This window comes from Elephas maximus, chromosome 10 (genome assembly GCF_024166365.1).
Source record: "Elephas maximus indicus isolate mEleMax1 chromosome 10, mEleMax1 primary haplotype, whole genome shotgun sequence".
In the NCBI taxonomy this organism is placed as follows: Eukaryota; Metazoa; Chordata; class Mammalia; order Proboscidea; family Elephantidae; genus Elephas; species Elephas maximus.
This window is the reverse complement of record NC_064828.1, coordinates 86660687-86687779: the sequence shown is the minus strand read 5'-3', so window position 1 is coordinate 86687779 and position 27093 is coordinate 86660687. Positions and strand designations below refer to the sequence as shown.

General features: G+C 41.2%; 2 protein-coding genes across 10 annotated transcripts in view; one reads left to right on the top strand and one right to left on the bottom strand.

Annotated features, from left to right (window-relative positions):
- ENTPD5 (ectonucleoside triphosphate diphosphohydrolase 5 (inactive)) overlaps window positions 1-11308 on the top strand; it is a 52923-nt gene extending 41615 nt beyond the window's left edge. For all 8 annotated transcript variants that reach the window (XM_049899053.1, XM_049899050.1, XM_049899051.1 and 5 more), the window contains 3 exons: window positions 3881-3937; window positions 4648-4763; window positions 7803-11308. In XM_049899053.1, coding sequence (XP_049755010.1) covers window positions 3881-3937; window positions 4648-4763; window positions 7803-7889 — 260 coding nt within the window. In that variant the 3' untranslated portion in view covers window positions 7890-11308. The remainder of the gene's footprint in view (window positions 1-3880; window positions 3938-4647; window positions 4764-7802) is intronic.
- Window positions 11309-11582: 274 nt separating this feature from the next.
- Window positions 11583-27077, bottom strand: COQ6 (coenzyme Q6, monooxygenase). Of its 2 annotated transcripts, XM_049899059.1 has the most exons (12): window positions 26834-27076; window positions 19750-19884; window positions 18620-18678; window positions 18193-18316; window positions 16161-16291; window positions 15185-15292; window positions 15034-15096; window positions 14745-14852; window positions 12755-12957; window positions 12563-12678; window positions 12185-12351; window positions 11584-11725 (listed from the first exon to the last, which is right to left on the bottom strand). In XM_049899059.1, the coding sequence occupies exons 1-12, from the start codon at window positions 26997-26999 to the stop codon at window positions 11696-11698; spliced, it is 1410 nt and encodes a 469-aa protein (XP_049755016.1). In that variant the 5' UTR covers window positions 27000-27076; the 3' UTR covers window positions 11584-11695. The 2 variants fall into 2 exon arrangements, with proteins under 2 accessions (XP_049755017.1, XP_049755016.1); XM_049899060.1 differs by lacking the exons at window positions 18193-18316; window positions 18620-18678 and having other exon boundaries at window positions 11583-11725; window positions 26834-27077.
- Window positions 27078-27093: the final 16 nt, after the last annotated feature.

Here is a 27093-nt window from a genome sequence, read left to right as displayed (position 1 = left end):
ATCTTTATTGGGGCATAACTAACATCAATAAAATGCACATATTTAAAGTGTAAACCCTGAGTTTTGCTGAGTTTTGCTGTGTATATATGTGTGTATATGCCCGTGAAGTCATCACCACATTCTAGATAATGAATGTATGCATCACCCCAAAAAGTTTCCTCCTATTCCTTTATAGTAAACTTTTTTTCTTACACAAAAGTAATGCTTTTGTTTAGATATGGAAGTGTGTGTACATGATCTGCCATGGCCTGAGAGATATGAATTAATTTCCCATTTACTACTGTGTTTTTGCTTCTCCTATATTTCCTGTGGTTTTGCTTTTAAAGTTTTATGCTCTATCATTGAGTGCATAGGCTAGTGGAAAGGCTATTAGGTCTTTATTGTGGATTGCATCTTCTTCATTCAAAAGCACTTCTCTTGTTTTGTGTAAGGCTTTTTGCCCTGAAATCAACTTCATCTATATCAAAATGGCGGCCTGCCTTGCCTTTTACTTTAGCCTCTCTCAGTCATTTTGATTAGAGGCGTTTCTAGCAAACAGCTTAGGATTTTGCCTTGTCTACCAGTCTAAAATTTCATTTCTTTTAATACCCATTGCCACTGAGTCAATTCCAGCTCACAGCAACTTTATAGGACAGAGTAGAACTGCCCCATAAGGTTTCCAAGGCTGTAAATCTTTATGGAAGCAGATTGCTGTATCTTTCTCCTGCAGATTGTTGGTCGGTTCGAACCACTGACCTTTCAGTTAGCTGCCAACCTTTTAACCCCTGTGCCAGCAGGGCCCCTATTTCTTTTAATAGGTAACTGTATACAATTTACACTCACTGATATGACAGACGTTTGAAATTAGCTATCTTCTTTTTTTTTTTTTTATGGTTATGCTTTCTGTTTTTAATGCCTTTTTTTTTTTTTTAATCTTTCCATCATTATCTTTTTAAATGGCTCATGTTGTTAGGTTTGTGTCTTGTTTTGTGTGTATTCTTTCTGATAAGTGCAAAGGCCTTAATTCTAATGGATATTTTTATCACTATAATTTTATATATTTCATCTTTTTTTTTTTTTTTAACTAGTATCTATTGACACCCCATCATAAGCAGTAATGAAATGAGGATATATCTGCATCTTCTCAGCTCTCCTACCTCCCCTCTGTTTCCAAAATTTGGAGTGGTTATATTTGTATTAGTAGTTTTTTTTGTTGTTTGCTTTTGTACATTTAAATAATACTTATGCCCCTGGTGGAGCCCTGGTGGTACAGTGGTTAAGAACCTGGCTGCTAACCAAAAGTCAGTGCTAATCTACCAGCCACTCCTTGGAAACCTTATGAGGCAGTTCTGCTCTGTCCTATAAGGTCTCTGTGAGTTGGAATCAACTCGACGGCAGCGGGTTTGGTTTTGGTGTGCCCCTGTTACTTAAATTATCAGATTTAAATGAAGTATTTTTGCCCTATTCTATTAAAAGATTCTGCCCACTTTTTTCTCATTCTACTCTTCTCTGTATTTGTCTTATTAGTTTTACATCATCATCATTTATAACACTTATATCCTTCATAATTCCTGCAGTTGTTTTAGTCTTAGTCTTACATGTAAATGATTACTACTGAGCTCAGTTACCATAGTTTCTCCATTTATCTCTTGATTGGCTCTAGGAATTTCTTTAAGAAGTGTTCAGAGGAACTGTTTATGCAAAGTTCTTTCATGTTTGAAAATATTTGTGGCCTGTATACTTGAGTATGGAGCCCCAGTGGTGCAGTGGTTAAGTACTCAGCTGCTAACTGAAAGATCAGCAGTTCGAACCCACCAGCCACTCCAAGGGAGAAATATATGGCAGTCTGCTTCTGTAAAGATTTGCAGCCTTGGAAACCCTACAGGGTCACTGTGAGCTGGGATCAACAGCAATGAGTTTAATGGGTTATACCTGAGTAACAATTTACTCAGTAAAAAAACTGTCTCTGAGGACTTTGTAGGCATTGCTTCCTGTCTTCTATTGCGTGTTATTGAGAAGAGGCCTGAGACCAGCTTGACCTCACCCCGATTTATTTACCCGCATAGGTGACTCGATCTTTTTATCTTTGAAATTTAAGAACTTTATTTAGGATGTGTTGATCCTTTTTTATCAATTTTCGTGGGTCATCATGATATCTGCCTTTAATCTGAAGGTTCTAGTCTTTTCTTTTTGGAAAGTTTTTGAGTTATATTTTCGAATATTTTTCTTTTGCCTTAGTTAGGTTGTCTTTTAATCATTTTTAACTCTTTATTTCCATCTCACTTGGCTTACTTTCATTGTCTTCCATGTCCATTACCCTCTTTTTGTTTTGTTTGCTGCTTTTGTCTTTCATTTCTGTGATGGTTTTCTTTTTCTTCACATTTCTTTCTTAGGATCTGTCAGCTCCTTCAAGAAGCTATAAGAGCTCTAGTTTTAAAAGGGGCGTTTTTTTTTTTTTTAATTCTGTGGTTTATTTCTTCCTTAACTTTTTATTTGCAAATTATCAAACCTACAGGAATGTTGAAAGAATAGAACAATGAACACCTACTTGTATATGCTTATCCTAAGTTTACCAATTGTTCACATTTTTCTGTCTGTGTTTTGTCTTTTCTGAAAGAGGCGTTCATATCTGTTTCAAATTCTAATAAAATTCTAATGAAATTCAAATTTTAATGAAAGAATTTTCATTAAGATCTTAGGAATATCTTGGTCATGATTTTCATCTGTTCCTTGAGAGTACTTTTCTGGTGTTCTTTTGCTGTCTTGCTTTTCTTGTTCCTTTTCTCCTTTTTTCCTGTAGACTCTTTCAGCATTTCATCATTATTTTTATCTTTAATAAAAAAATAAACTCATTGCTGTGGAGTCAATTTATACTGACCTTGTAGGACAACTTACAGTGACCTTGTAGGACAGAGTAGAACTGCCCCATAGGGTTTCCAAGGAGCGGCTGGTGGATTTGAACTGCTGACTTTTTGATTAGCAGCCAAGCTCTTAACCACTGCACCACCGGGGCTTCCTTTTTTTTTCATTACTCATTTTAAATGATGCAGGTTCTTTCAGGATCAACTGTTTAAAGGAGGGTCACATAGGGGCAGGATCCAGGCACTGTTCTGGGCAAGCAAGGTATCTCTAGTTTACAGCGATGCTGCATGTGACACACGGTGGTGTGTTAGTGTGAATATGCTGTTTAGTCTTTACTTTTTCCCGTTGACAGAGATCAGGGCAGCAAGGCTGCTCACGGTTCAGCCTCTCCTCACTAGCTGTTTCCTCAATCTGCCCTGCCTCGCCTACCACTCCAGGTTCCAAACAATGTCCTGCCTTAACACCCACAGACATTCATATGAGTTTCAAGCTTCAGTCGCCTCTAACCCTCAGGACCTCTACATCCTTGGGAGAGCCTGCAGACTTTGTTTGAAAGCAGCAGCAGCACCCAGCTTCTTCCCAAACCCTTGTCCAGTCTTCACTGCATCTGCTAGCCCTTCCTCAGATGCTGTGATTCAGGATTATAGTTGTCTTTTAGTTTCTTTGGGGATGGAGTATGTATTTCTGCTTCTCATTTCCTTATTGTTTTAAGGTGGATATAGAGAGAAGAAATAGGTAGAGATGCCTCTCTTCTACCATTTCAAAACTGAAAATCCAGTGATACATGTTTCTTGTATAAAATTTAGAATGTGCTGAGAAGTAAAAGGAAAAATCTCTCAATAATCTCCCCTTCTAAAAATAGCCAGTGTAGCTGCACAGATTATATCATATGGGTATGTCCTGTTGGTTTATCCCATTCCCTAATGTTGGAAATTTTGCTTATTTCTAGTTCTTCATGATTGTTAATATCACTAGGATGAATTTCCTTATGTTTCCTTGAAGGCTTTTTGACATCAGTTACTGATCTGTTTTGTTTCAGACTATGAAAAGGGGGGTGTTTTAAAAGTTGAAGATTTTGAAAAAAAAGCCAGGGAAGGTAAGTGTCAGTGGAAGCCTTGAAGGTGAGCCTGTGCCTGCCAACTCCAGTGACTGTGAAGTGACGTAATGCTGCACAGCTCAACAGGCCTCTCAGAAAGCTGGTTTCCTGCCTGAGTCTTCCAGGCTTTGCCAGGAATTAGAAACATTAAGTGGCATAGAATCTGGGAATATAACAGGCTTTGGGGAAATAGTGAACGCCTTTTGTTTCTTTCTACAATTCTTTCTTCCAGCCTTCCTTTTTTTTTTTTTTTCTAAATAATCAGGGTTAATGAAACACTGAGCACCAAAATCCACGGGCACAAGCCACAGGGGCTTCCTTGGAAGAGCCAATCTAAAATACTAATGCTCTTAGCCAACAGCCCCAAAGTAGGGCTAACAGTATTTTCTTATCTTCTGGGGCTCAGCATTAATTATAGATAAGACACTTAGAACTAAGCCTCCACAATAGGTCATAGAAACTTACCAAATAAACTCGGATGCATGTAAATTTGAGTAAGTAAGACGTAACATCAGAAATTTGCAATTTCTTAAACTGTTGTCTTTCAGGGTCAGCCTGTACAGTTCTAGCCTCCAAGAGGCCAGGCATCAACCAAATAGAGAGTTCTGATTTATTCTAAATGTATAAAAAAAAATGTATATTGAGAGAAAATTATACATCTGTCAGTCAGCTGCAAACTTGAATCCCACTGTTCTCCCTCTCACTTTCAGTGTGTGATAACTTAGAAAACTTCACCTCAGGGAGTCCTTTCCTGTGCATGGATCTCAGTTACATCACAGCCTTGTTAAAGGAAGGCTTTGGCTTTACAGACAGCACCATCTTACAGGTAAGAGAGAGGGCACAGGCATCTCACAACAGTCATCTTCTGTGGGGGTTAGGAAGAAGGAGTCAAGAACTTGTTGAGTAATCAGAATGGCAATATGTGAAATTGTATTTTTTATTTGAGCTATAGACAGGGTACTGTAATAGACACCATGTATGTAGGAAATTACTTTGATGCAATGGTAGCCTCTAACTACATTACCAGGCAATCTCTCCCTGAGATCACAGGACAGAAGGACTTACAGAGCCAACTAAGATGCCTGAATCACATGGCTTATTAAATCAGTTTAAAACTCGGAGAAGCAAGGGGAAAGACATGGGGTAGGTGAACATGCTTAGGATAGGGTGCAAGGGGGTTGAAAGTGCCACAACTTCCTCAATCCGTTGTTACACAATGTTCATACATACTGCCTTTGTCTCTGCCACTGATGGTGTAGTTAGAAAAGTACTAGAGCTGAAGTTTGATCAAGCGGGCCCAACAGGTGGACAGCAGTGCCTGGGGCCATCACACAAACTTGCTCTGTTTGGAGAGGCACAGGTGTGGGTACACTTGGCCAGTGACTTTAACTCACCCATTGGTCCGTTAAAAATAAACCAAACCAAACCCATTCCATCAGGTCGATTCCAGCTCAGAACAACTCTATACGACAGAGTAGAACTATCCCCATAGGGTTTCCAGGGAGCAGCTGATGGATTCAAACTGCTGACCTTTTTGGTTAGCAGCCAAGCTCTTAACCGCTGCATCACCAGGGCTCATTAAATGGGTTTTATTTGGCAGAGGACCTGAGGGAACAGAGGGATGTCACCGATAACTAGCTGATTTAAGCCCTCTTGAATATTAAATGCCTTGTACATGTGCAGTGTATCATAGATATTTTATGTCTGCCTTGTATACATTTAGTGCCTCTTGAATCTTAGGTGCTTCTTTGTTTTCCTGTGTCTCCATCTGGTTCAGCACATGCTGGCTCTACTTTATGTTAACTTATCTATATTGTCTGTACTAAATACTAAACACATCTTGTGTGTTTCATCCATCCCATTGGTTTTCTTGTCTGCTGTATCATAATTGAAAAATTGCACATTATAGTTGTAAATATGATTAAGAAGTAACCTATACAGTCTATTAGCTATGGCACAAGGCAATTTTGTGAACTTTGGGGTCAAGCAAGTAGGTTGTAGTTTGTCTTCCAAGCCCCCAACTTGTACCACTACCCCTGCCTGTTTCCCCAGTTCCAGGTGAATTTTTAATGCCCATTTCTGGTGTTATACAGATTTGATAAATTCATTCATACTTGGTATTTAGTATATGGATTTAATATGTTGTTATATCTGCCAAGACTTTAAAGTGCTTGAAGTTTCTTAACACAGAAAATGTACTTGCTAGTTGAGTCAGTGCAGTGTAGTATTTAAAGCATGGGCTCTGTTGCCCATCAGATTGGGGTTCAAGTTCTGACTCTACAAGTTTACTAGCTCTATGATCTTAGGTGATTACTTCACCTCTCTAAATTTTAGGTTCCTCACCTCATCTGAAACACAGGGATACTTTCAGTACCTTCCATAGGGCTGTTAGGAAAATTGAAATAATGCGGTAAAGCACAGTACCTGTCACGTACTACACTGGCATTACTATTAGTGCAGGAATTCACACTGGTTGGGGATAGATTTGTGGACAAGAGAGATCATCCCAAGCCTCTCAACACATACAAGTTAACAAGTGCATCTACTTAAATGTCAGCAATAACCAAGTTATTTAAGGAAGTGAATCTGTCATTTCCAATGCTGGCATCCTTTTGGTTCCTATGACTTCAGTGGGGGCAGAATTTAACTGGACCATGAGGGGTAGACAGTCTGTCCCTGCTCCAAAGATGGCTTCACTTCAGCATGAGTACCCATAGCTGCCAGCCCAGTTCAGAGGACACAGGGAGAGCATTTTGGAAGGAAGCCACGCCGATTTGACCCAGGTGTCCAAGACTAAACTTCAAACTGCCTTTGCTGTGTATGTGGCATACCATATACCCAGTGCTACCCCAAAATTAAATGAGCCAATTAAGAGAAGAATTCAAATGTCATTCTCCTCAGTTTTCAGGACAGTGATGACTAGATTTCATCAGGTCGACACAGAACTATTACTGTGTCATTGGAAGTGAGCACTGGTTTTCAAACTTTTATTTTTGGTGGTGGGGTAGCATCTTTATTCAACAAAAGCTTATGCACAATGTAGTAATATAAAACTGATATAAGTGGAGCTGTTCTGGTTGAAGCAGAGGCTGGGGCCCTGGACTCCTTTACCATTACCCCCCTTCTCTTTCTCCTCTGAAGCACTTTCATGAAGACCCACGATTCTGAAGAAAACAATTGGAAACGCTAATTCCCTTGTTATGTATTTGAGTAAGTTGGGGCCAAAGTTTTGCCCAAAGTCACTCAGCTACTCAAGGCACAGCCTTGGCCTAGAATGCCTTAAATGCTTTGGTTGGTTTTTATTAGTACGTACTTAAGAAGAGGCAGTTGCTTACGTAATATGAATTTAGAAGTTTGGAATGTTCTTTCCTAACCCTAAATCTATTCTAAACTCTAGAACGTGCCCTTTCTGCCACATCCATTAACATCTGATAGTAAGTTGCCTTATCAGAAACTAGTAATTTAAAAAATAAATCAGGGGATGCTATGTTTAGTTTCAGGTTTAGGAAGGGTTCAGAAGCCTGAGGTCCTGTCTAGAAGACCTGGGTGGGACCACTTCCTGGGCCAGAAGCATTCCAAGATCAGAATGGCAGGTGTGAGGGTAGTAGGCCAGGGTGGGAAGGAAACTGTTACAGACAGGGGTAGTGGGAAGCCTCCAAAGACTTGCTACTCTCAATTTTGCATTGGTTTGGTTATGTGGGGGAAAAAAAAAAAGGGTACCATGAGTCGGTGTTGACAGCAACGGGTTTGGTTTTTGGTCATGTGGGTGCTCTTTGCAGATATTCTTTGTCCAAGTGCTGGGCTTGCTAAGAGTTTAAAATTGGATGAAAATGCGAAGACTTTTTTTTTTCTCGTCTCCTAACAGCTCACGAAGAAAGTAAACAACATAGAGACAGGCTGGGCCCTGGGGGCCACCTTTCACCTGTTGCAGTCTCTGGACATCTCCCACTGAGGCTAAGCACTTCTTCTGAGGACTGCACTCACCAAGGACCTTTTTAAAGGGAGGAGGAAAGACTCAGTAATGTTCTGAGCTAGTCTGGGAACAGCCTGGACTGAAGCCCAGCTGCTAGCTCCATCAGGAAGGAAGGCTTTTGTAGGGGGGTCTTGCCCTTGAGCCTAGAGATCTGGGTTTAATTAATTTTACACATCTAATGTAAACTGTTACCTAACCACTCAGAGTGCACAGCTAGCACCAGAGTCTAAATCTTTTAGATTCTTTGTGTGTCACAGAGAGCCCTGTGAGCCAAAAAAAATGGTTGTAGAACTTCACCTTGGAGTGAGAGGCCAGGGACTGGTCCTTGGGAACCAAAGAAAAATCTCATTTTAACCCTTTGAGTGCCTCATTTCTTTGTTCATTTTAATTTTCCTCTTGCCTGCTAAATTAAGCTGATTGCAATCCCAAGACCTATCAATATGAGTGTTTTTTTCCCCCACATTCTGCCCTGACCCACTCTTATCTCCACCTACCCCACCCACCCCATTCCCCTAAAAAGAGAATACCAGGTTTTGCTTTCCAAGTGTAATTCAAGAAAGACAGAAAGAAAAAAAAAAATACTGTATCAGAAGTTCTTGTATGATCCTGCTCTGCAGTAGCTCCCATCAGCCAGCCAAGAACCATCCTAAATCTTAGCAGGATGGAAAATCTCTCTGACATGGCCAAGTCTTGAGCAACTCCTAACTGCACAGAATTGCAGTCTTAAGAAAGGAGGTGATCCAATCTCTAGGGACATGTTTTGAGAGGGTGTGGCTGCCTTGTAGAGCCCACCTTTTTATCAGCTTTGTATCAGTTAACCCTGTGATTAATGAACATATCAAACCTTATAGAAATGTGTGTCTGTGTGTATGTGTTTGGAGCCAGTACCACCTCCCAGGCTAATGTGTTTATAGTGCTTTCTGTGTTTCTAAACTTACCTACTTTGTATTTCAAAGAAACACGACTGTACCCTAGCATTTTGGTCTGTGGTTAAGAGGTAAGCGGCTGTACTATTCAAGGGTTATAGACTTTGGTCATAGCTCCTTTCAGTTTGCCCTTTTAATTCTCTCTCTATACAGCAGTACCTTTTCTTGCCCCAGCCCCTCATCATTTAAGCTACATCCTCTGAGTTATGTGTCAGGTTCCAGGGTTTCTGGTACCCTTCTCAATGACATCCCAGTTTGACTTGGCTGGCTGTTTTGGCACATCAGTACAATGCACCAGCATTTCCAGAGAACCATATTTAATGACTCTCAGGTTCTCTTTTTGCATTTAAGTGCTCAGAGCTCTTGATTTTGTGACTGTTTCCCAAAAAACTGATTATCTTGTACATTCCCAAAGGAACGTCATCACTTCTTGTCTACCCAGTCACGTGCTTTTGGACTTGGAAGATCTTCCTGTAGTTTGGCTCCTTTGCCTTGGCTCCAGTTTCTTTCCAGGAGAGTTCGTATCTCCCCAAACACTAAGTTTTCACAGTAGACTCCCTTTCCTTCAGCTTTCTCACAAAGGATGTTAAATATGCCTGGCTGCACACCAGTCCCTGGAAACCTTAAGTTACTCCACTGACTCAATAAATACTTAACATCTGCTTTACACAAGGTTCTAAGCAAATTACTATCTCCTTACCCTCCAAATTTTAGTTTTTTTTTTTTTAATTCAATGTGAAATTTCTTCAAACTTTTCAAACTGATTTTTACTACCAAGGTCACCTGTATACCTGTTGCCTTCCTCAAAGAATGCTAATACATAAATAATAGAATGTCTAGAGTTAGAAACAGCCCAAAGGTCTGATCCAGTCTTCTACTCGGTACAAAATTTCCTTAACATTTCTAACAGCTTGTTTAAGCATGTTGTGTTCAGACAGGCCATTCCACTTGGGACCGCACTAATGTTAAAAAGTTCTCCCTATATTGAGCTGAAATCCCTCCTGCCTTAATCATTTGAAGAAAACTCCCAAATCCCTTATGGTCTTGTCTTTAACATACATATAGCATTGTTTCCAGACAGTTTACCAAAAAATAATGTGCTAGAGGCGCTCATAATACTCTAAATGCAGTTCGCTATGATTAGAAAGGTCGTTTTCTCTAGAAGCCACGTTTTTTTCCCCAAGAGGTATACTGTGTTCCCTAAAGACTCCTCCAGCTAGGTGAAATTCCTTGTCTTTATCAGTATAGCTTGTCTGAAGAAGCTTTTCTTATCAACAATGGTCATATTTGCAAAGTACACGTATCGTTCAGCACTCCCGTTTGGTCATCCTGCATACCTTCAGAACTCTTGGGTAGAAGCATCCTAACTCCAGAAATGTATCTATATATACAGTTAATCTTGATTAAACAGTTGGTGAATTAACCAACTTAACCATTTTAAGAACAATTTAGAATGAGAACTTGTTTTCTTAGAAAAACAATTTGTCCATAATGTCTTTCCTGCCTTAATGTACCCTTTGGGCCTCTTATTAAGGGTCCTCCAGATTCTAATATTGCTGGTTAGTTTCCTTCCTATAAATGTGTTTCCATATTTAAAATACTTAGGACATGGCCTGGCACATAGCAAATGCTGTGTGTTTGTGATCGCTATTATGAAGGGCCTCCTCTGTGGGTTATGGAGGTCCTTGCAAGGTATGCCTTAAAATTCCCCATTTTGCCTGATTTCGAGTTTGCATACTTTTCGGGAGTTTTTTTTTTGTGAAAGGTGACCTTTTCCCTTCAGTGACCTATCTGGACTTGCCAGCAGTCATACAACTTTTCACAGTAGCTGCCATCTTTTATTCTGGACACACTTTTTTCTGAGATTCCAGGAAGGTGGGTGACATTGTCACTTTTTACTCTAGTATCTTATAAATTTTCTGCGTTTGCCTGAAAAATTCCCCTGTGGTAACGAGACTTCTCATGACCCAAAAATTACTCCCAAGAATAGCTTAGCTTGGTTCAATATATCATCTTCAAATCAATTTTGGAAGATGCATTCTTTACAGTATGTACGGACCTAAGAAATCTCTTCAAGAAGCATCTCTGGTACCATGAGCTCTTCAGAAACCCACAGCAAAACAACACCTCCTCCAATCTGCCACCAAATATGAACAAATCCGCTGCTAATTAGATTTTTCCCTTTTGAGCTGGTTCCTGAGGTCTTCAAACCTGTGCAATGAAATTATTTATTATTTTAATACTGAAAAGACAGTGGCATTCCGGAGAGGAACCATAAATAAAACTGACATCTGGTGCTGTGATGAGGAAGTAAACTAGCCTTAATAAAATTTGGCTTTCTTTTCAGAAAGTCCAATGCACCTATAACTAAGGTTAAAGCGATTTATATTTAATTTGCATTTAATGTTAATTTTAAAATTGCTATTCTAGCAAAAATGCATTAACTGAGTATTTCTAATCTTAAAAAAAAAACCCATCTAATCTTACATCTATCAAAAAACAATTGTATAAATCTTTTCTTTAGAAAGGATTGTTAATAAGTGAAAGTGACAAAGCACCTTGATTTAGTAATAAAAAGCTCTTTTCAACCAAATCGTAATAATCTTTGGGGGTTTTCCTTGGGTTGGTTCATACACCCTCCCTCCCAGCAAATTTTCACTCATTATTTGGGTTCTACAGACTCAATATGAGTCAGAATCGACTCGACAGCACTGGGACAGACTCATTAAACAAGAGGAGAGAGAGACTGGGAGATTCTAACATAAAGTAAATTTATTAAATTAACTCTTGAAAATATGCATGATGGTGTTGGCACAGAATGCTCTTTTATCCTCAAGATAATCTCCCGAAGAGGAGCGTTCATTTGCTTGCAAAGGCCATAATCTGTTCCTGGAGAAAAATGAAACAAAGTGAGACGTGACAACTCAACATATCTGCAGGATCCAAAGAGGGCAGGCGGAGAAAATTCATCAAATGAAATATCCAAAAGTCCCAGACGGAGATCCTCCCAAGAGTCCCTGTACCATCTCAGCTAAAAAAGTCTTTAAACGAGAATTTCTCAAGGGAGTAGTTAGCTGAGCAGCAAAAGGAGTTTAAGCATCTTGAGCTTGAAAAGTCCCTATTCACTATTTTTAAGTCCTTCCTATATATAAAGCCATTTCTCAGATGTGGGCCCTGTCACCAACAAGCCCTCCAAGTACTTTTTTGCTCATGAACTACTGGAGAAGGTACACAGTCGAGGATAATTTTATAGCCAAGAAAATGAATTCAGAGAAATTAAGAGTTGTTTGCAAAATCTTTCCTCAGTGAGCAAGCCAGAATCTTGGAGAGACAAGAGATTCTCCTTACTTTGAGTGGAGATACTGCATTTGTGGCCTGCAAGCCCCATGTCCTTAGCAACACAAGTGGAATGGCACTGGTAGAATAGAGCCTTTTGAGTAAGTCTGTTGCAGCCAGAAGAGCAGTGTTGTGACGCTGTCTGTCTGTTTCATAACCTGTGAGGTGGCTCATGCAGCCTGAAAAGAAAAAAAAAAAAAAAATTTTTTTTTTTTTTTTAAAGAGGAAAAGTTAAATCCTTTATCCAATAGTAAAGTTTCTTCCCTCTTCTGGCAAGCCAAATATGTTTTATGCCTACCCCATCTTGTTACTGAGAGGGCCATTTTGGGCTCCTGATCTTTCTTAACTACATGACCCCTGGATGCTTCTCTAAGGTACCTGGATCCTTACCTAAATCTTTCCCATTGAAGGCTGCAGTACTGAGGTAATGGACCAAGCTGGAGATGTCCCCAAAGCCCATGTTGACACCTTGTCCTGCAAGGGGATGGACTCTGTGGGCTGCATCCCTAAGAATAAAGCAGAATCAGGTGGTCTCCAACAGCACAGAGAGGAGGGAGCAGCCCTGCTCTGTGATTATCTTACCCAATGAGTGCCACCCGAGGCCGAACGTACTCAGCAGCATGTCCCAGCCCAAGAGGAAACAGTACCCGGCTTTTGGCATCCACCCTGGCTACACTTGGGGGCAGCTGGCGAGCTGAGACTTTAGTGGGCTTCAGAAGGGCAACAGCATGTTGCAACATAGTGCCAATTGAGTCAACGAAGTCCGTGTGGTTAGCATCACTCCACTGAACAGCAGCAGCCACAAAACAAGGTAAAATTTGATTAGCAGGGAATTAAACATTCAACAAAACCCGTTTTTATAACCAAAGCCACCTAACATGCCTGAATAACTGGACTGCAAATGACAAGCTCTCAAATGAATATAGCGCACACCTGCCATCACTCCTGTGGTACTTAGAATCAAGCTAAATGGCTCACAAGCTGGCCCTGCCTACCTCTGAGCTTTACCTTTCACTAGTACCCACCCTCAGCAACTATGTGCCAGCCACAATGTACCTCCATATATGACCCTCCTCTTGCCTCTGGGACTCCCCGCTGCTTAGAACATCCACCCACTCCCATTTCACCAGGATAACACCTCTGAGCATCCAGATGTTACCTCTGGAAACTTCCCCACAATTCTCTACGCTCCCACAGCATCCTATATATACTTCTGCCACTGTGCTGAAATTGTCATCTACACATGTTTCTCCTTCACTCGACTATGAGCTTTCTAAAAGCAGGGACTGTGTCTCCTTTCTATCTCCAGAGCCTGCTACGCAGAAGGTGCTCATAAGTGTTGAATGGATGAATGCACTGCAGAGGCCCTAGGCCTGGGCCAGGAATACATGCTAAATGACCCAGAGAGGGGCTGCATTCACCATTTAGCTTGGAATCCACTTTTTCAATTCCTTTTATTCTTATTGCTACTACAGTCCTAGAGTTTAAGCTCTTCACTGTAAATTGGGTGTGAAATCATTAGTGAAGTAGTAGATCTTGGTTTAAAAGCATAGGCTCTTGGGTCAGTTTGATTTCAAAACACAGCATTGCCACTAGCTTTATGACCTCAGGCAAGTTACCTAGTCTCTGTAAGTGAGAATAATGATAGCATCTGCCTCAAAGGTTTACGAAACCCTGCTGGTGTAGTGGTTAAGTGCTACAGCTGTTAACCAAAAGGTTACCAGTTCGAATCCACCAGGTGCTCCTTGGAAACTCTATGGGGCAGTTCTACTCTGTCCTATAGGGTCGCTATGAGTCGGAATTGACTCGACGGCAACAGGTTTGGTTTTGGTTTTCAAAGGTTTACTGAATTAAATAAATAAATCCATGTAAAACTCTAAAGAACTTGGCACCAGTAAGCACTCAATAAACGCTACTACTTATTAGTGAATTTAGATATATGTGTTAGTTAGGCTAATAAAAAAACTGGCATCTGTCATTACCTAAAGGCTGTGTCTACTCCAGAATAATTATTACCATTTGTTGAGCACCTACAATATAGTAGGTATGTTCCAGGCATTTTACACAAATTCTCACATTTTAAATGTCTATTAAATCCTGAGAGGTAGGTGATTTAGGCCCATTTTGCCAGAGATTAACAGGTAGCACCAGTAGTGGAACCCATGTCTATCTACAAAGCTTACTCTTAAGCTCCCTGCTGCAATGTGCTCAGCCCCTTCCTGGAGACCCTTCCAGTGGATCAGGTTTCAAAGTCTCAGGTACCTGGGACCTAGTAGATCTGCTCAAAATTATTAAAGTATTACAACTTCAAATATAAAAGGACCAAAGCTAACCAAAGCCCAGACAGCTCTGTGTCAGTCAGCCTAACAGCAGCCCACATCCCTCAGAAAAACACACCAGGTGTTAATTTCTATCGTTTTGCATTTTCCTGAATGCCCTCCTCCACGTAATCCAGAGCAAGTGTTACAGTTACAAAGGGGCAGTGGTTTGGTTATGCCTTACTCCTTACTCAAAACCACCTTTCTGTATCTACCCCTGCAACACAGCATCAGCTGGACAAGGTGATACTCACAAAGGCGGAGTTAATGGCATCCACAAACTGTTCCTCACCCATGCTCACCAGCTCTGCTGCATGTTCATGGGATGTAGACCAAACCAGAGAACTCAAAGTGTCTGAAAGCTGTATCAAAACAAGAACAGCAATAAGCACTGAAATTTTTCTGAGCTTGAGAGCTGTCAGGCAAGAAGGGGGAACAAAGCTAGCCTGGGCATATTCCCTTGAAACCAGAAATAGACTGAGAGGTGAAGTCCTAAAAGAGAAAGGCTGGATCTGAAAGCATGCTAGCCAGAGGACCTCTTACCGGGAGCAAGGCAATGGGCCCAGAGGGGAGAAATCTCTGCCAAGCTACATTGTTTTCTGTGGCCTACAATAGAAAAGAGAAAAGCTCTTGTGAGAAGTGTCTCGTGCCTATCAAACACGAATAGGGTGCACAGATGCTATCGGGATCTTACCTCTGATAAATGCAGAGTAGCCACAACAGCAGATTGGTCATAGTTCCAGCTAATGTTCTGGATGCCAGCAGCCTGCCGTACTCCTGAGTTGTGACCGTCTGCACCGATCTGCATGGAGACCAGGGCCTGCTAAGTCTTATAACCTCTCCATAAATTGCTCCAGAAGTTTGTCTCTGCCTCCTAAGGATTTTTCTAGTATCAACTACTGGCAAGGCCTTTTCTGACAGGCAACTTTTTATCATGCTGCCTCACTCACAGCTCCTAATGGGGTAGGGGAGCCCTACACAGGTGACCTCCGCCTCAGCTAACACAGCCAAACTGATGTTTAACCTAAGAGATGCCAGCCTTAGGTTAAACTCAGCCAGAGTCTCCTGATATTTGAACTAGAAAGCAATAAGGAAAGTTTCAGTCTGGGGCAGGCACTGCAGCAGAACGGTCCTGATGTAAGGTTAGGAATGGCTGCCACGTAAAAGGGGAAGCTGGTGAGCAGAGAGAGAGAGAGAAATGGGAGGTGGACAGAGAAGGCTGACCACGGTACTTCTGAGAGGGGAAAAGAACAGCCTCAATTCTCAACACTCTGGCTCCTGACCCTGAGAGGCCTGGCTATCCTTTACTTCCTGACCTACGATGGCCCATGAGACTGCTTCCTGTACAAGATTTACAACAAGCCCATCTTAACTTGGGCTGGTTTGAGTGGGTCTGGTCCCTATAACCAAAAGCCTTGCCTAAAATTAACGTATAGGGAGGAAGTGAGGGGAGTGCTGACATACCCAGGGGATGAAACAAGCTATGTATAAATTGTTCAATGGGAAACTAATTTGCTCTGTAAACTGTCACCTAAATCACAATAAAATGTTCAAAAAATAAATAAAATTAACTTATAAACTACAGCTTGGACCTAAAACTTGAGGCCCTAGAGTCTGGGATAACATGTGGCTCTGCAAGACCCCTGGCAAAAATAAGAATCTTCAACTACCAACAATTTGGTCTGGAGGGTGCTGCCATCACCTAGGGTAATCTGAACCCAAGGACTGGAGTCTGCCATGTGAAATGGGTAAGGCCAGGTATAGCCGACCGCTCTGCTCCTGTAGAGAACTGTCACTCGGTCTGGGGAGGTCAGAAGAGAAACAACAAACCGTTAGAAAGGTGGCCCACACAGACAGAGAAAAAAATCATAACCTGAAGCAAGGTTCCGGGGCAGCTGTCTCTTTGTCGTTCACTCCCAAACAAGAAAAGTAAGATGTAAAAAATAATTCATGTGATCAATACTGTGGTCTGAGAGCTGATAAATGACAGAACCACAGATGAATGACTATCAAAAAAAAAAAAAAGGCATTTCAGCTCTCACTGAACCATCAGCCCGCCCCAGGCACTTGCCATCTTCAGGCTCCTGCTCCTCTAGTTTCATGCTGTGTCTGAAGGCACCCTGCGTGCTTTCTGAGTAACTCGGGTGGAGCAACACGGGCTCAAACAAGCCTGGGGTTTCAAAAGATTTTTCTTCCTGCTGGAAATCATTTTATCTTTCTGGTCATAAAAAATATGCTCGATGTAAAATTATGGACAATAAAGAAAGGTTTAAAGGGGAAAACAAAAATCACCCTTCATCACCCAGGGAAAACCAGTTAAAACTTAGATGTATAGCTTTCCAGACAATTTCCTATGTACGTACATGCACACCACCCACCCCCGCACACAAGTGGGATCATATGACACATACTTTTTTTCACCAACATATTATGAGACATTATCCTAAGTAACAGATCTAAATGGCCTTTAAAAGTTGCATGGTATTTCATCACCTGGGTGAACTACTATGCCATACCAAAAAGCATTTCAGTTGCTTCTAATTTTTCACTCTCTAGAACAGCGCTGAGATATTTGCAAATCATGTATCTGATAAGGTAACTTACTTCCAGAATATGTAAAGAACTCTTAAAACTTAAAAATAAAAAGACAAACACTCCAATTAAAAAACAGGCAAAAGATCTGAATAGACATTTCTTCAAAGAAGATATACAAATGGCCAATAAGAACATGAAAAATGCTCATCATTATTAGTCATCAGGAAAATGCAAATCAAAAGCACAATGGTACTACTTCGTACCCACTAGGCTGGCTATAATCAAAAAGTCTGACGATGACAAATGTTGCTGAGGATGTGGAGAAATCAGAGCCCTTTCACATTGCTAGCGGGAATGTAAAATGGCACCGCCACTGTGGAAAAACAGTGCAGCAGTGTCTCAAATGTTAAACACAGCATCATTATATGACCTAGAAATTTCACTCCTAAGTATCTACCCAGGAGAAATGAATACATATGTCCACATAAAAACTTGTATATGCATTTTCATAACATTATTCACAAGACCCAAAAAGTGGAAACAACCTAAATGTTCATCAAGTGATGAACAGATAAACAAAATGTGGTACACCCACACAATGGAATACTATCCAGCAATAAAAAGGAATGAAGTACTACATGATACAACATGGATGAGTCTCAAAAATATTTTGCTCCGTGAGACAAGTGAGACAGAAGACATATTGTATGATTCTATTTATATGAAATATCCAGGCAGACTATAGAGACAGAAAGTCGATTAATGGTTGCCAGGGGCTGGGAATGGGAACAGAAAATGACCGCTGACCTCTTCTGAGTAGCTGATCACCTCTTTTGAGGTGATGGAAATGTTCTAAAATTATATTGTGGTGATGGTTGCCCAACTCTGTATTTTTTTTTTTTCCCACCACTCTGTACATATACTAAAAATCACTGAATTGTATATTTAAAATGGGTGGATTTTTATGGTAGGTAAATTATACTTCAATAAAGCTGTAAAAAATAAAATAATAAAAAGGGACAAATTTGAGATAACCATCAGAGGATTTCTTCATGCTATCTGTAAGTATTCATTCAGTATCTGTAAGTCCTAGAATAAGTTTAAGGTATTACAATTATTTTGACCTCCCAGAGAGTAAAAGGAAGACAGGACAGATGGGCACCTCACCAGACACGGCCTCCAGCTGCTTAGTGAGAGCATGCATGATGACATCGTTCTCCACTATATAGCCCATGTCGTCTAAATTATCCTTATCAAACATTATCAGGGCCTCTGAGCAGGCGTCCCACACCTGGAAGCACCAAGGGAGAGTTTTCATTATAACCCAAGAAAAAAGAAACGCTACTCCAATCAGAAACTGAGTATTGCTTTCCCAAGTGACAGAAGCAGAAAATCACAATTTGTCAGCCCCTCTGGGAGGAGATACAAGGTGAGAAGAAAATTCTGGGAATGCTTCTGCACCCCCTTCCTTAGACTGAATGTCAACTTTCCTCCCACATTCACAGAAAACTTGGTGAATGTGGTCTCTATTATCTTATGTAAGACAAGACAGACCAAGATACCTCTCCCAAAGCAACAACGATAAAGGAGGCACCTGCATTCGCCGGAAGGCTCTGTGTCTCATGTTGCAGATGTGGTCCCAGGCACCAAAACCTACAAAAGAAAGGATCTAGAGACCAGAGTGACCTCATGGGGACCCAATGTCCCTCCTGGGCTCCCCTCTGTCCCTCAGTCTTGTTAAGTAAAAGATTGTTTTCAATGTTCTTCAATCACAGGAAAATATTGTCTGCTTTTATCCTGCTTAATGCTAGGAGCTAAGTTCCTCTACTCTCTAGTTCCAGACTGAAAACCATGAAAAAAAGAGCCAACTTTCATGAACAAAAAAGTCAAATCGTATTAAAGCGGGAAAATAAAAAAGGAAAACCAAACACATATCGTTCAATTTTTTCTTCATCACCATCTTCAACGTCATGATGAAGTTGTAACTTTCTCAACATGAAATTACAAACCCCCTGGATAGTGATTTTTTTTTTTTTTTTAACTCTGCATGGCACTGAAAGATCTGTTCATTGACAAAAAAGGTTTAGCTAAAATTCCAGGTACTAGGCACAAACTGGGAAACCAAAGTCCCTGCCCTTCTGTAGCTGACATTCTAGCTGGAGAAACGGACCATAAAAAACACATAATATAATGTCAGATAGTAGTAAGCGTTATGAAGAAAAATAAAGCAGAATAAGATGCTAAAGAGTGAAGGAAAAGTTTGAATTTAGGTAGAGTGGTTTTAGATAGGATGGCCCAAGGGGGTAACATTTGGGCAGGACCTAAAGACAATTTGTTAACTGGTTCCGTGTATACACATCCACCTACATCTCCAAAGCATTTAGCATGTAGGCTCCCTAGCTCGCTGGAGGGCTTTCTAGACTCTGGAAATGAACAGCATGCAACAATTAGAAGTGAATGGTCATAGTTCACACAGTTTCAGTTCCATCAAATCATAATGACCCAACATCATAAATGAAGTCTATGTGATAGACTCAGAAGTCAGGAGAAGACTGGGAATTGGAACATTAACAAATTCAGACGTCCTCGTCTTCATCTACGAGTTAGACTACCAAACCCAGGCCCTCCTCTCCCCCAACTCCACACTCTCCAAAAGCTCTGAGATCCACTGAAAAGCCACTGGAGAAAGGAGACTGGTTCTAAGAAAGAGAACCTTATACTCACTACTGAGAAGGGTTGCAGAGCCAGGAGAAATGGAGCTGACCCTGTTGCTGTAAGTTTCTGGCAATTTCTCCAATACTTTCTTTGGGCCTGCTTCTAGCAACAGGATTTTCTTGTCACAAAAGTGAATATCATATCCTGAAAACAAACAAAAAAAGCACCATGTTATATCATTTTAGGAAAATCAAAGCTTATTCCGTTTCCCATTTTCAAGAGAAGTAACAAGTGTAACTAATTCCTTAGCCCTTAGGGCACTTATTTTTTTACAGGGAAAATTAAAAGTAAACACCATGCAGAATCCTAAGCAATAACAGATACTGCCATTTCAGCCATGTGAACCACCCCTAACCACAGCTGTATGGCTTCTCCAGACACAGTCCTACACAGACCAGGTGCGAACAAGCAAATAATGGCAAAATTCTTAACAAATGGAATGCTCTAGAAAGGAAGAATAAAGTAAAGAAGGAAGACTGGCATTTAGATACCAGATATTTGCAATCTTCAGAATATTAAATCACTAAAAGTTACAAATGCTATATAACTAAAAAACAGAGTAAATAAACAAAGCTCACTGCAGCCTCAAGACTGAATCAAAGATAAAGAAGTAGAGTTTGTAAAGGAAAAGAGAACCAAGAAATACATTGATCGTGTCCTAAAACATCTGTAGAGGGAAATAAAGTAGGCTGGGGGGGCCTCTGTTACTAGTTGACTGACCCTGCAGCACAGATGTGGTCCTGGCTGGTAGCACAGAGAACGCTATGGGGAAAAGAGAAGGAAAGGGTGTGAGCTGCAGCTGCCAAGAATACAAGAAAGAAATACAAAATTACACGACAAAGAAAGATTACAGGTTTTATTTACTAATGATGACAGGAAGAAAACCCACAAACTTTTACCCTCTTTTTCTTCATATTTTAGAAGCTAAATGAAAAGAGAGGCACCATCATTACAACGTACAGCGTAGAGGTGGGCTCCAGTCCAACGGGCAGAGAGCGGGACTAAAGCCCCTGGGCCGCGAGCTCCATCTTCCTGCACCGAAGCCCCTCACTAGTAGTTTCTGCTGTGGAGACCGGGGCGCAGACCTAGCTCTGCACAGGGAACGCTGCTTTCCGTCCATTCTAACTTCCCAGTGCTCACCCGCCACGCCCTCCCTACCAATCCTTCTCATTCAAGTCTCCCCTCCTCTCCCCACGCCCCCAGAAGACCTCAGTTGCTCGTCCCTCTAGGGGAGCTCCAGTTCATTCTGCCTTCCGTTAGTTATTTACAGATCTTTCTCCGTCTCCAGATTCTAAATTCCTTGGGGGCAGGAACCATTTCTTTTCTTATAGCTAAAACCCCCAGCAGCAAACGCTGTGTCTCTTTAATCCAGAGTACATACTCAAGGTCTGATGGAGAGTGTGGGAAATGAACAGGAAAGAACTAGATTTCCAAACACATCATAAAATATTTTATAATCAAAACCAAAACGCACTGCCGTCAAGTCGATTCCGACTCATAGCGACCCTATAGAACAGAGTAGAACTGCCCCATAGTTTCCAAGGAGCGCCTGGCGGATTGAACTGCTGAACTCTTGGTTAGCAGCCGTAGCACTTAACCACTACACCACCAGGGTTTCCTATTTTATAATACCAATAGCCAAGTTAAATATTTTATCCTTCATTTTTTAGCTATTTCGTACAACATTAAAAAAAAAAAAAACTAATCTGAAAATCCAGAGAGCATTCTGCTGAGTGAAGTTAAGTCACACAAAAGGACAAATGGTGTATGAGACCACAAACACAGAAACTCAAGAAAAGATTTACACATATAAAAAAACAACCTTTGATGGTTACTAGGGAGGGGAAATCACTAACTAGATAGTAGATAAGTGTCAACCTTGGTGAAGGGAAAGATAACACACAATATAGGCGAAGTCAACACAACTTGACCAAGGAAAAGTCATAGAAGCTTCCTAGACACACCCAAACACCTTGAGGGACTGAGTTACTGGGGCTGAGGACTAGTGACCATGGTCTCAGGGGATATCTAGGTCATTTGGGATAACATAGTTCATAAAGAAAATGTTCTACATCCTACTTTGGTGAGTAGCGTCTGGGGTCTTAAAAGCTTACAAGCAGCCATCTAAGATACATCTATTGGTCCCATCCCGTCCAAAGCAAAAGAGAATGAAGAAAACCAAAGACACACGGAAAATAATAGTCCAAAGGACTAAAGGACCACATGAACTACAGCCTCCAGCAGCCTGAGCCCAAAAGAACTACACGGTACCAGGCTACCACCTCCAACTGCTCCAACAGGGATCACAGTAGAGGGTCCTGGACACAGCAGGAGAAAAATGTAGAACAAAATTAAAATTCACAAAAAAAGACCAGACTTACTGGTCTGACAGACTGGAGGAACCCCCAAGCTTATGGCCCCCGAATACCTTACTCAGGACTGAAGCCACTCCTGAAATCCACCTTTCACCCAAAGATTAGACAGGTCTATAAGACAAACAATAACACACATGAGGAATGTGCTTCTTAGCTGAATCGATTATAGAAGACCAAACGGGCAACACCTGCCCAAAAGCAAAGACAAAAAGCCAGGAAGGGACAGAAAAACTGGACGAATGAACCCAGGGTGGAAAGCAGGACTACAACCAATGTCACAAAACAATTTGTTTATAAATTTTTGAATGAGAAACTTATTTGCGCTGTAAACTTTCACCTAAAGCTCAATTAAAAAAAAAAAAAACTCAACTGGAGAAAAATAATACAGAATACAACCTATAAATAGTAATGTAAGCAGGAAGTACAGATGTTTCAAGCCTGAAACATCAAGTACGTTTGAAGACAAAAATCAGGGAAACACGGCTGACTTACGATGAAATATTAAGAGCCTACTGGAAGTTTTCCACTTTTAAAGCAGATGTCTAAAATAAGTGAATGTTGAAATAAACAGGCCAATATTATTCAGCATTAAAAAGAAATGAGCTATCAAGCCACGAATAGATGTGAGGAACCTTCAATGCATACTGCTAAATGAAAGACTCCAGTCTGAAAAAGCTACTACATACTGTGTGATTCCAACTATATAACATTCCGGAAAAGGAAGAACTATAACCCGTTGCTGTAGAGTTGATTCTGACTCACAGGGATCCCATAGGACATGGCAGAACTGCCCCTATAGGGTTTCCAAGACTGTAACCTTTATAGGACGGCCAATTGCCAAATCTTTCTCCCGCAGGGCAGCTGGTGGGCTCAAACTGCCAACCTTTTGGTTAGCAGCTGAGTGCTTAACCACTGTGCCACCAGGGTTCCTAACATAGTGTATGAATCCAACCATACGACATTTTGGAAAAGGCAAAACCATACCAAAAAAAAACAAACCTAGTGCCATCGAGTCGATTCCGACTCATAAACTGTAAAAAAAACCTTATGAGGCAGTGAAAAGATTAGTGCTTGCCAACAGTTCAGGGGGAGGGGAGATGGATGAATAGGCGGAGCACAGGGCATTTTTAGGACAGTGAAACTATTCCATGTGATACTGTAATGCTGGACACAGGACATTATGCATTTATCAATACCGAGAGGACTGTACAACACAAATTGTGAATCCTAAAGTGAACTAGGGACTATAGTTAATAATAACGTATCAGTATTGGTTCACCATTGTGACTAACGTAGCAAAGGAATGCAAGGTGTTAACTGGAGAAGCAGTGTGCAGGAAGGAGGGAGGCATATGGGAATTCGTTGTACTTTCTGCACAATTTTTCTATAAACCAAAAACTGCCCTAAAAAATAAAGTGTATTAGAAAAGAAAGAAAGAAAGAAAAAGGGCTGATCAGCATGTAAATTGTTGCAAAGAATATTCTCTGGGATACATGCTATGATGATAAAGGGGAGGCATTAGCACACACAAAAACCCAAGCAAGTAGTTTACTCAACAGAAACCCCCCCATACACGCACCACACCTGCCTACAAAGTGGCTGCGGTTACCTGATCAAGGGCAAGGATCTCCATTTCACAGTCTTCAGTCCCAATTGTTTTATCACAAAAAAGCAGGAGCTTACTTGCTGGATAAATTGCGCACAAGATCCCCAGACCTTCCAGAGCGTCAATCGTCATATCTTATATGAAGTATGTTCTCCGAGCTTTTTAAGGAAATTAGCTCGTACATGAATGTTTCTTTTGTAAACCTGCTTTTGGTAGTTTTGACTGAGAGCACTGATTTTCATGACCTGGTGTATAATGGCCATGACCTTTCTTTTGTAAACAGTAAATGAAAGGCTTACTTTATGCTGTACATCCTTTTGTACCTCTTGAATTTTCTATCTGTGCCTGTTTTGGTTATTCAAAACCTAAAGCAACAACAACAATAACAACAAAAAAAAAAAAGGTGATTCTTAAATGTACTCAATCTGTGTCATTTACCAGTAAATAAAGGGTATATAGTTAAATCAGGCAAAAAGTTACCTCTGTCTCAAAGGAGCTTTGTATCATACCCTGACTTCATATTTTATAGTTGTCCACACCTGGGTGCACATTACTTAGCCTTTCTCAGCTTTAACTTACTCATCTGCCAAACTACAATCAGAATTATTACGAGAATTAGGTAAGAACGTATGCAAAATAATGAGAAAAATGCCTGTCTACAGCAAGAGCTCAATAATTGATAAGTATGTTTTATATAATTACTTTGAGATTCAAGCCTATTAGCTCATACAAAGCATTGCTTCCAACCAGTTCTCTAGAAAAGGAGCCACTCCAGAAAAGATCGGGCTATAACCCCATGCTTCTGAAGTCAACAAAGACTTTCACACTATTGTTATTGTTAGGTAATCTTCCGACTCACATTGACCCCATACAGTTTTCTTGGCTGTAATCTTTACAGAAGCAGGTCGCCCGGTCTTTCTCCCATGGAGCCACTGGGTGGTTTCAAACTGCCAACCTTTTGGTTAGCAGCTGAGCACTTAACTGTTGCACCACCAGGCTTCTTTAACTAAAAAAAAAAAAAAATCCAACTGCCATCTAGTTGATTCCAACTCATAGTGGCTCTATAGGACAGAGCAGAACTGTCCCATAGGGTTTCAAGGCTATAAATCTTTAGGGAAGCAGACGACCACATTTTTCTCACATACAGTAGCCAGTGCGTTTGAACAGCCAACTTCTGGTTAGTTGTTGAGCGCTTTAACCACCGCACCACCAGGACTCAGGGCTCCTTTAATGACATTTGTTAGGGCGGAAAACTCAATCTATGGAAATCACTCCACAGTTGTTAAAAGCAAAAGATCTGGAGTCCAGTGGCCTGGGTTCAAATTGACTCTGCTACTGCTTGACTCTAAGACTCTGACCCTTGACATCGCTAAGCAAGTTTTCCCTTAGTAAAATATGGGAAAATAATATCTACCTCACAAGGCAGTAGAGCAGCTTAAGTTCTACAGGTACAAACACGGTCCTTACTTCACAGCATACGCAAAATTTAACTCAAAGTAGATGGTAGACTTAAATATAAGAGATAAAACTCTTAAAAGACAGGAATAAATCTTCACGACCTTGTGTTAGGCAATGATTTCTTAGATGTGACAGCAAAAGCACAAACGCTAAAAGACTGATAGACCGGACTTCACCAATATTAAACACTTTTGTGCGTCAAAGAATACCATCAAGAAAGTGAAGAGAGACCCACAAAATGGGAGGAAAATATTTGCAAATCATATGTCTGAAAAGGGACTTGTATCTAGACTATATAAAGAACTCTTATAACTCAATCATAAAAAGACATATAACCCAATTTATAATTGGGCAAAGGATCTGAGTAGACATTTCCTCAAAGAAGATATACAAATTGCCATTCAAACAAAAAAACAAACCTGTTACCATCAAGTCGATTTGACTCACAGTGACCCTGCAGGACAATGGAGAACTGCCCCATAGGGTTTCCAAGGAGCAGGTGGTGGATTCCAACTGCTGACCTTTTGGTTAGCAGCTGATCTCTTAACCACTGTGCCACCAGGGCTCCATAAATGGTCAATAAGCGCATGAAAAAATGCTCTCTCAACATCATTAGTCATTAGGGAAATCCAAATCAAAGCCACAAGGAGACAGGACTTCACATCCACTAGGGTGGCTATAATAAAAAGATGGACAGTCATAAGTATTGGTGAGGATGTGGAGAAAGTTGAGTTCTCATTCGGGAATGTAAAATGGTGCAGTCACTTCAGAAAAGTTTGGCAGTTCTTCAAAACGTTGAACATACAGAGTTACCACTCCAAAGGGATATACCTGAGAGAAATTAAAATGTATGTCCACACAACCAACTTGAACACGAATAGTCATAGCAGCATTATTCGTAATAACCAAAAGTGGGCACAACCCAAATGGCCACTGACTGACGAATGGATAAACAAATTGCCCTACAACCATACAGTGGGATATTATTCAGCCAAAAAAGAATGAAGTATTGATACATGTTTCAACATGGAAGAACCCTGAAAGCATCATGCTAAGTGAAAGCATCCAGTTACAAAAGGTCACATATTACATGATCCTAATAAATAAAATTATATGAAATATCTAGAACAGGCAAATGGATGGAGACAGAAAGTCCATCAGTGGTTATCAGAGGCTAAGGGGAGTGGGGAAAATGGGGAGTGATCGCTAATAGATACGGTTGTTTTTTGGGGGGGGGAGATTATGAAAATGATCTAAAATATATCGTGGTTATGGTTGTACAACTGTGAATATGTTAAAAACCATTACATGTACAGTTTAAAACGGTGAACCTCATGGTATGTAAATTAATCTCAATAAAGTTTTTTTTCTTTTGAAGCGTAGAGCAATGGGGCAATACCAACTGTTCCCGTAACTAAGCGCTCTTGGCCGGGCCTGTTTCCCACGCGTTGCAATGACTCCTAAGGCTCCTCCCACCTTTGACCGCTCCTGACCCTGACGGACCGAACGCGCTCCCCGGGATGCCTCTAGGCAGGGGCTGGACCTAGAGATCCCGGACCGCAGGTCTTCGGACAAACTTCGCCGGGATTCCCAAGGACCTCATCGCTCCTCCGGGCCCAGCTTCCCGCCACCACCGGTCTGGAGATGCGCTTACCCAAGGCACAAGCCATGGCGGCGCCCACCAGGCCTCCTCCCGACACCACCACATCGTACACGGTGTCTGCCGGGGCGCCGGACCACCACCGGCAGGGGACGAGTGGGCCTCTGCGGCCAGCTGCAGGACCCGCTCCCCACCGGCTCACGGCGACCCGGGCGGCCATGGCGCTGGTCTGACTCGGGGGATGCTCGGGGCACCTTCCCTCTAGGCCCGCCTCTGGTAGCGCTTCCGGAGCAGAGTCTTCCAATCATGTGCCA

What these genes read in the sequence shown, in the direction of transcription:
- COQ6 (XM_049899059.1), bottom strand. Translation starts at nt 26,999, where the DNA reads ATGGCCGCCCGGGTCGCCGTGAGCCGGTGGGGAGCGGGTCCTGCAGCT. An exon ending in CGCCATGGCTTGTGCCTTGG is followed by an intron (nt 19,885 to 26,833) that starts GTAAGCGCATCT and finishes GTTTGTTTTCAG; the next exon opens with GATATGATATTCACTTTTGT. An exon ending in CCTCGGGTGGCACTCATTGG is followed by an intron (nt 12,679 to 12,754) that starts GTAAGATAATCA and finishes CTTTATTCTTAG; the next exon opens with GGATGCAGCCCACAGAGTCC.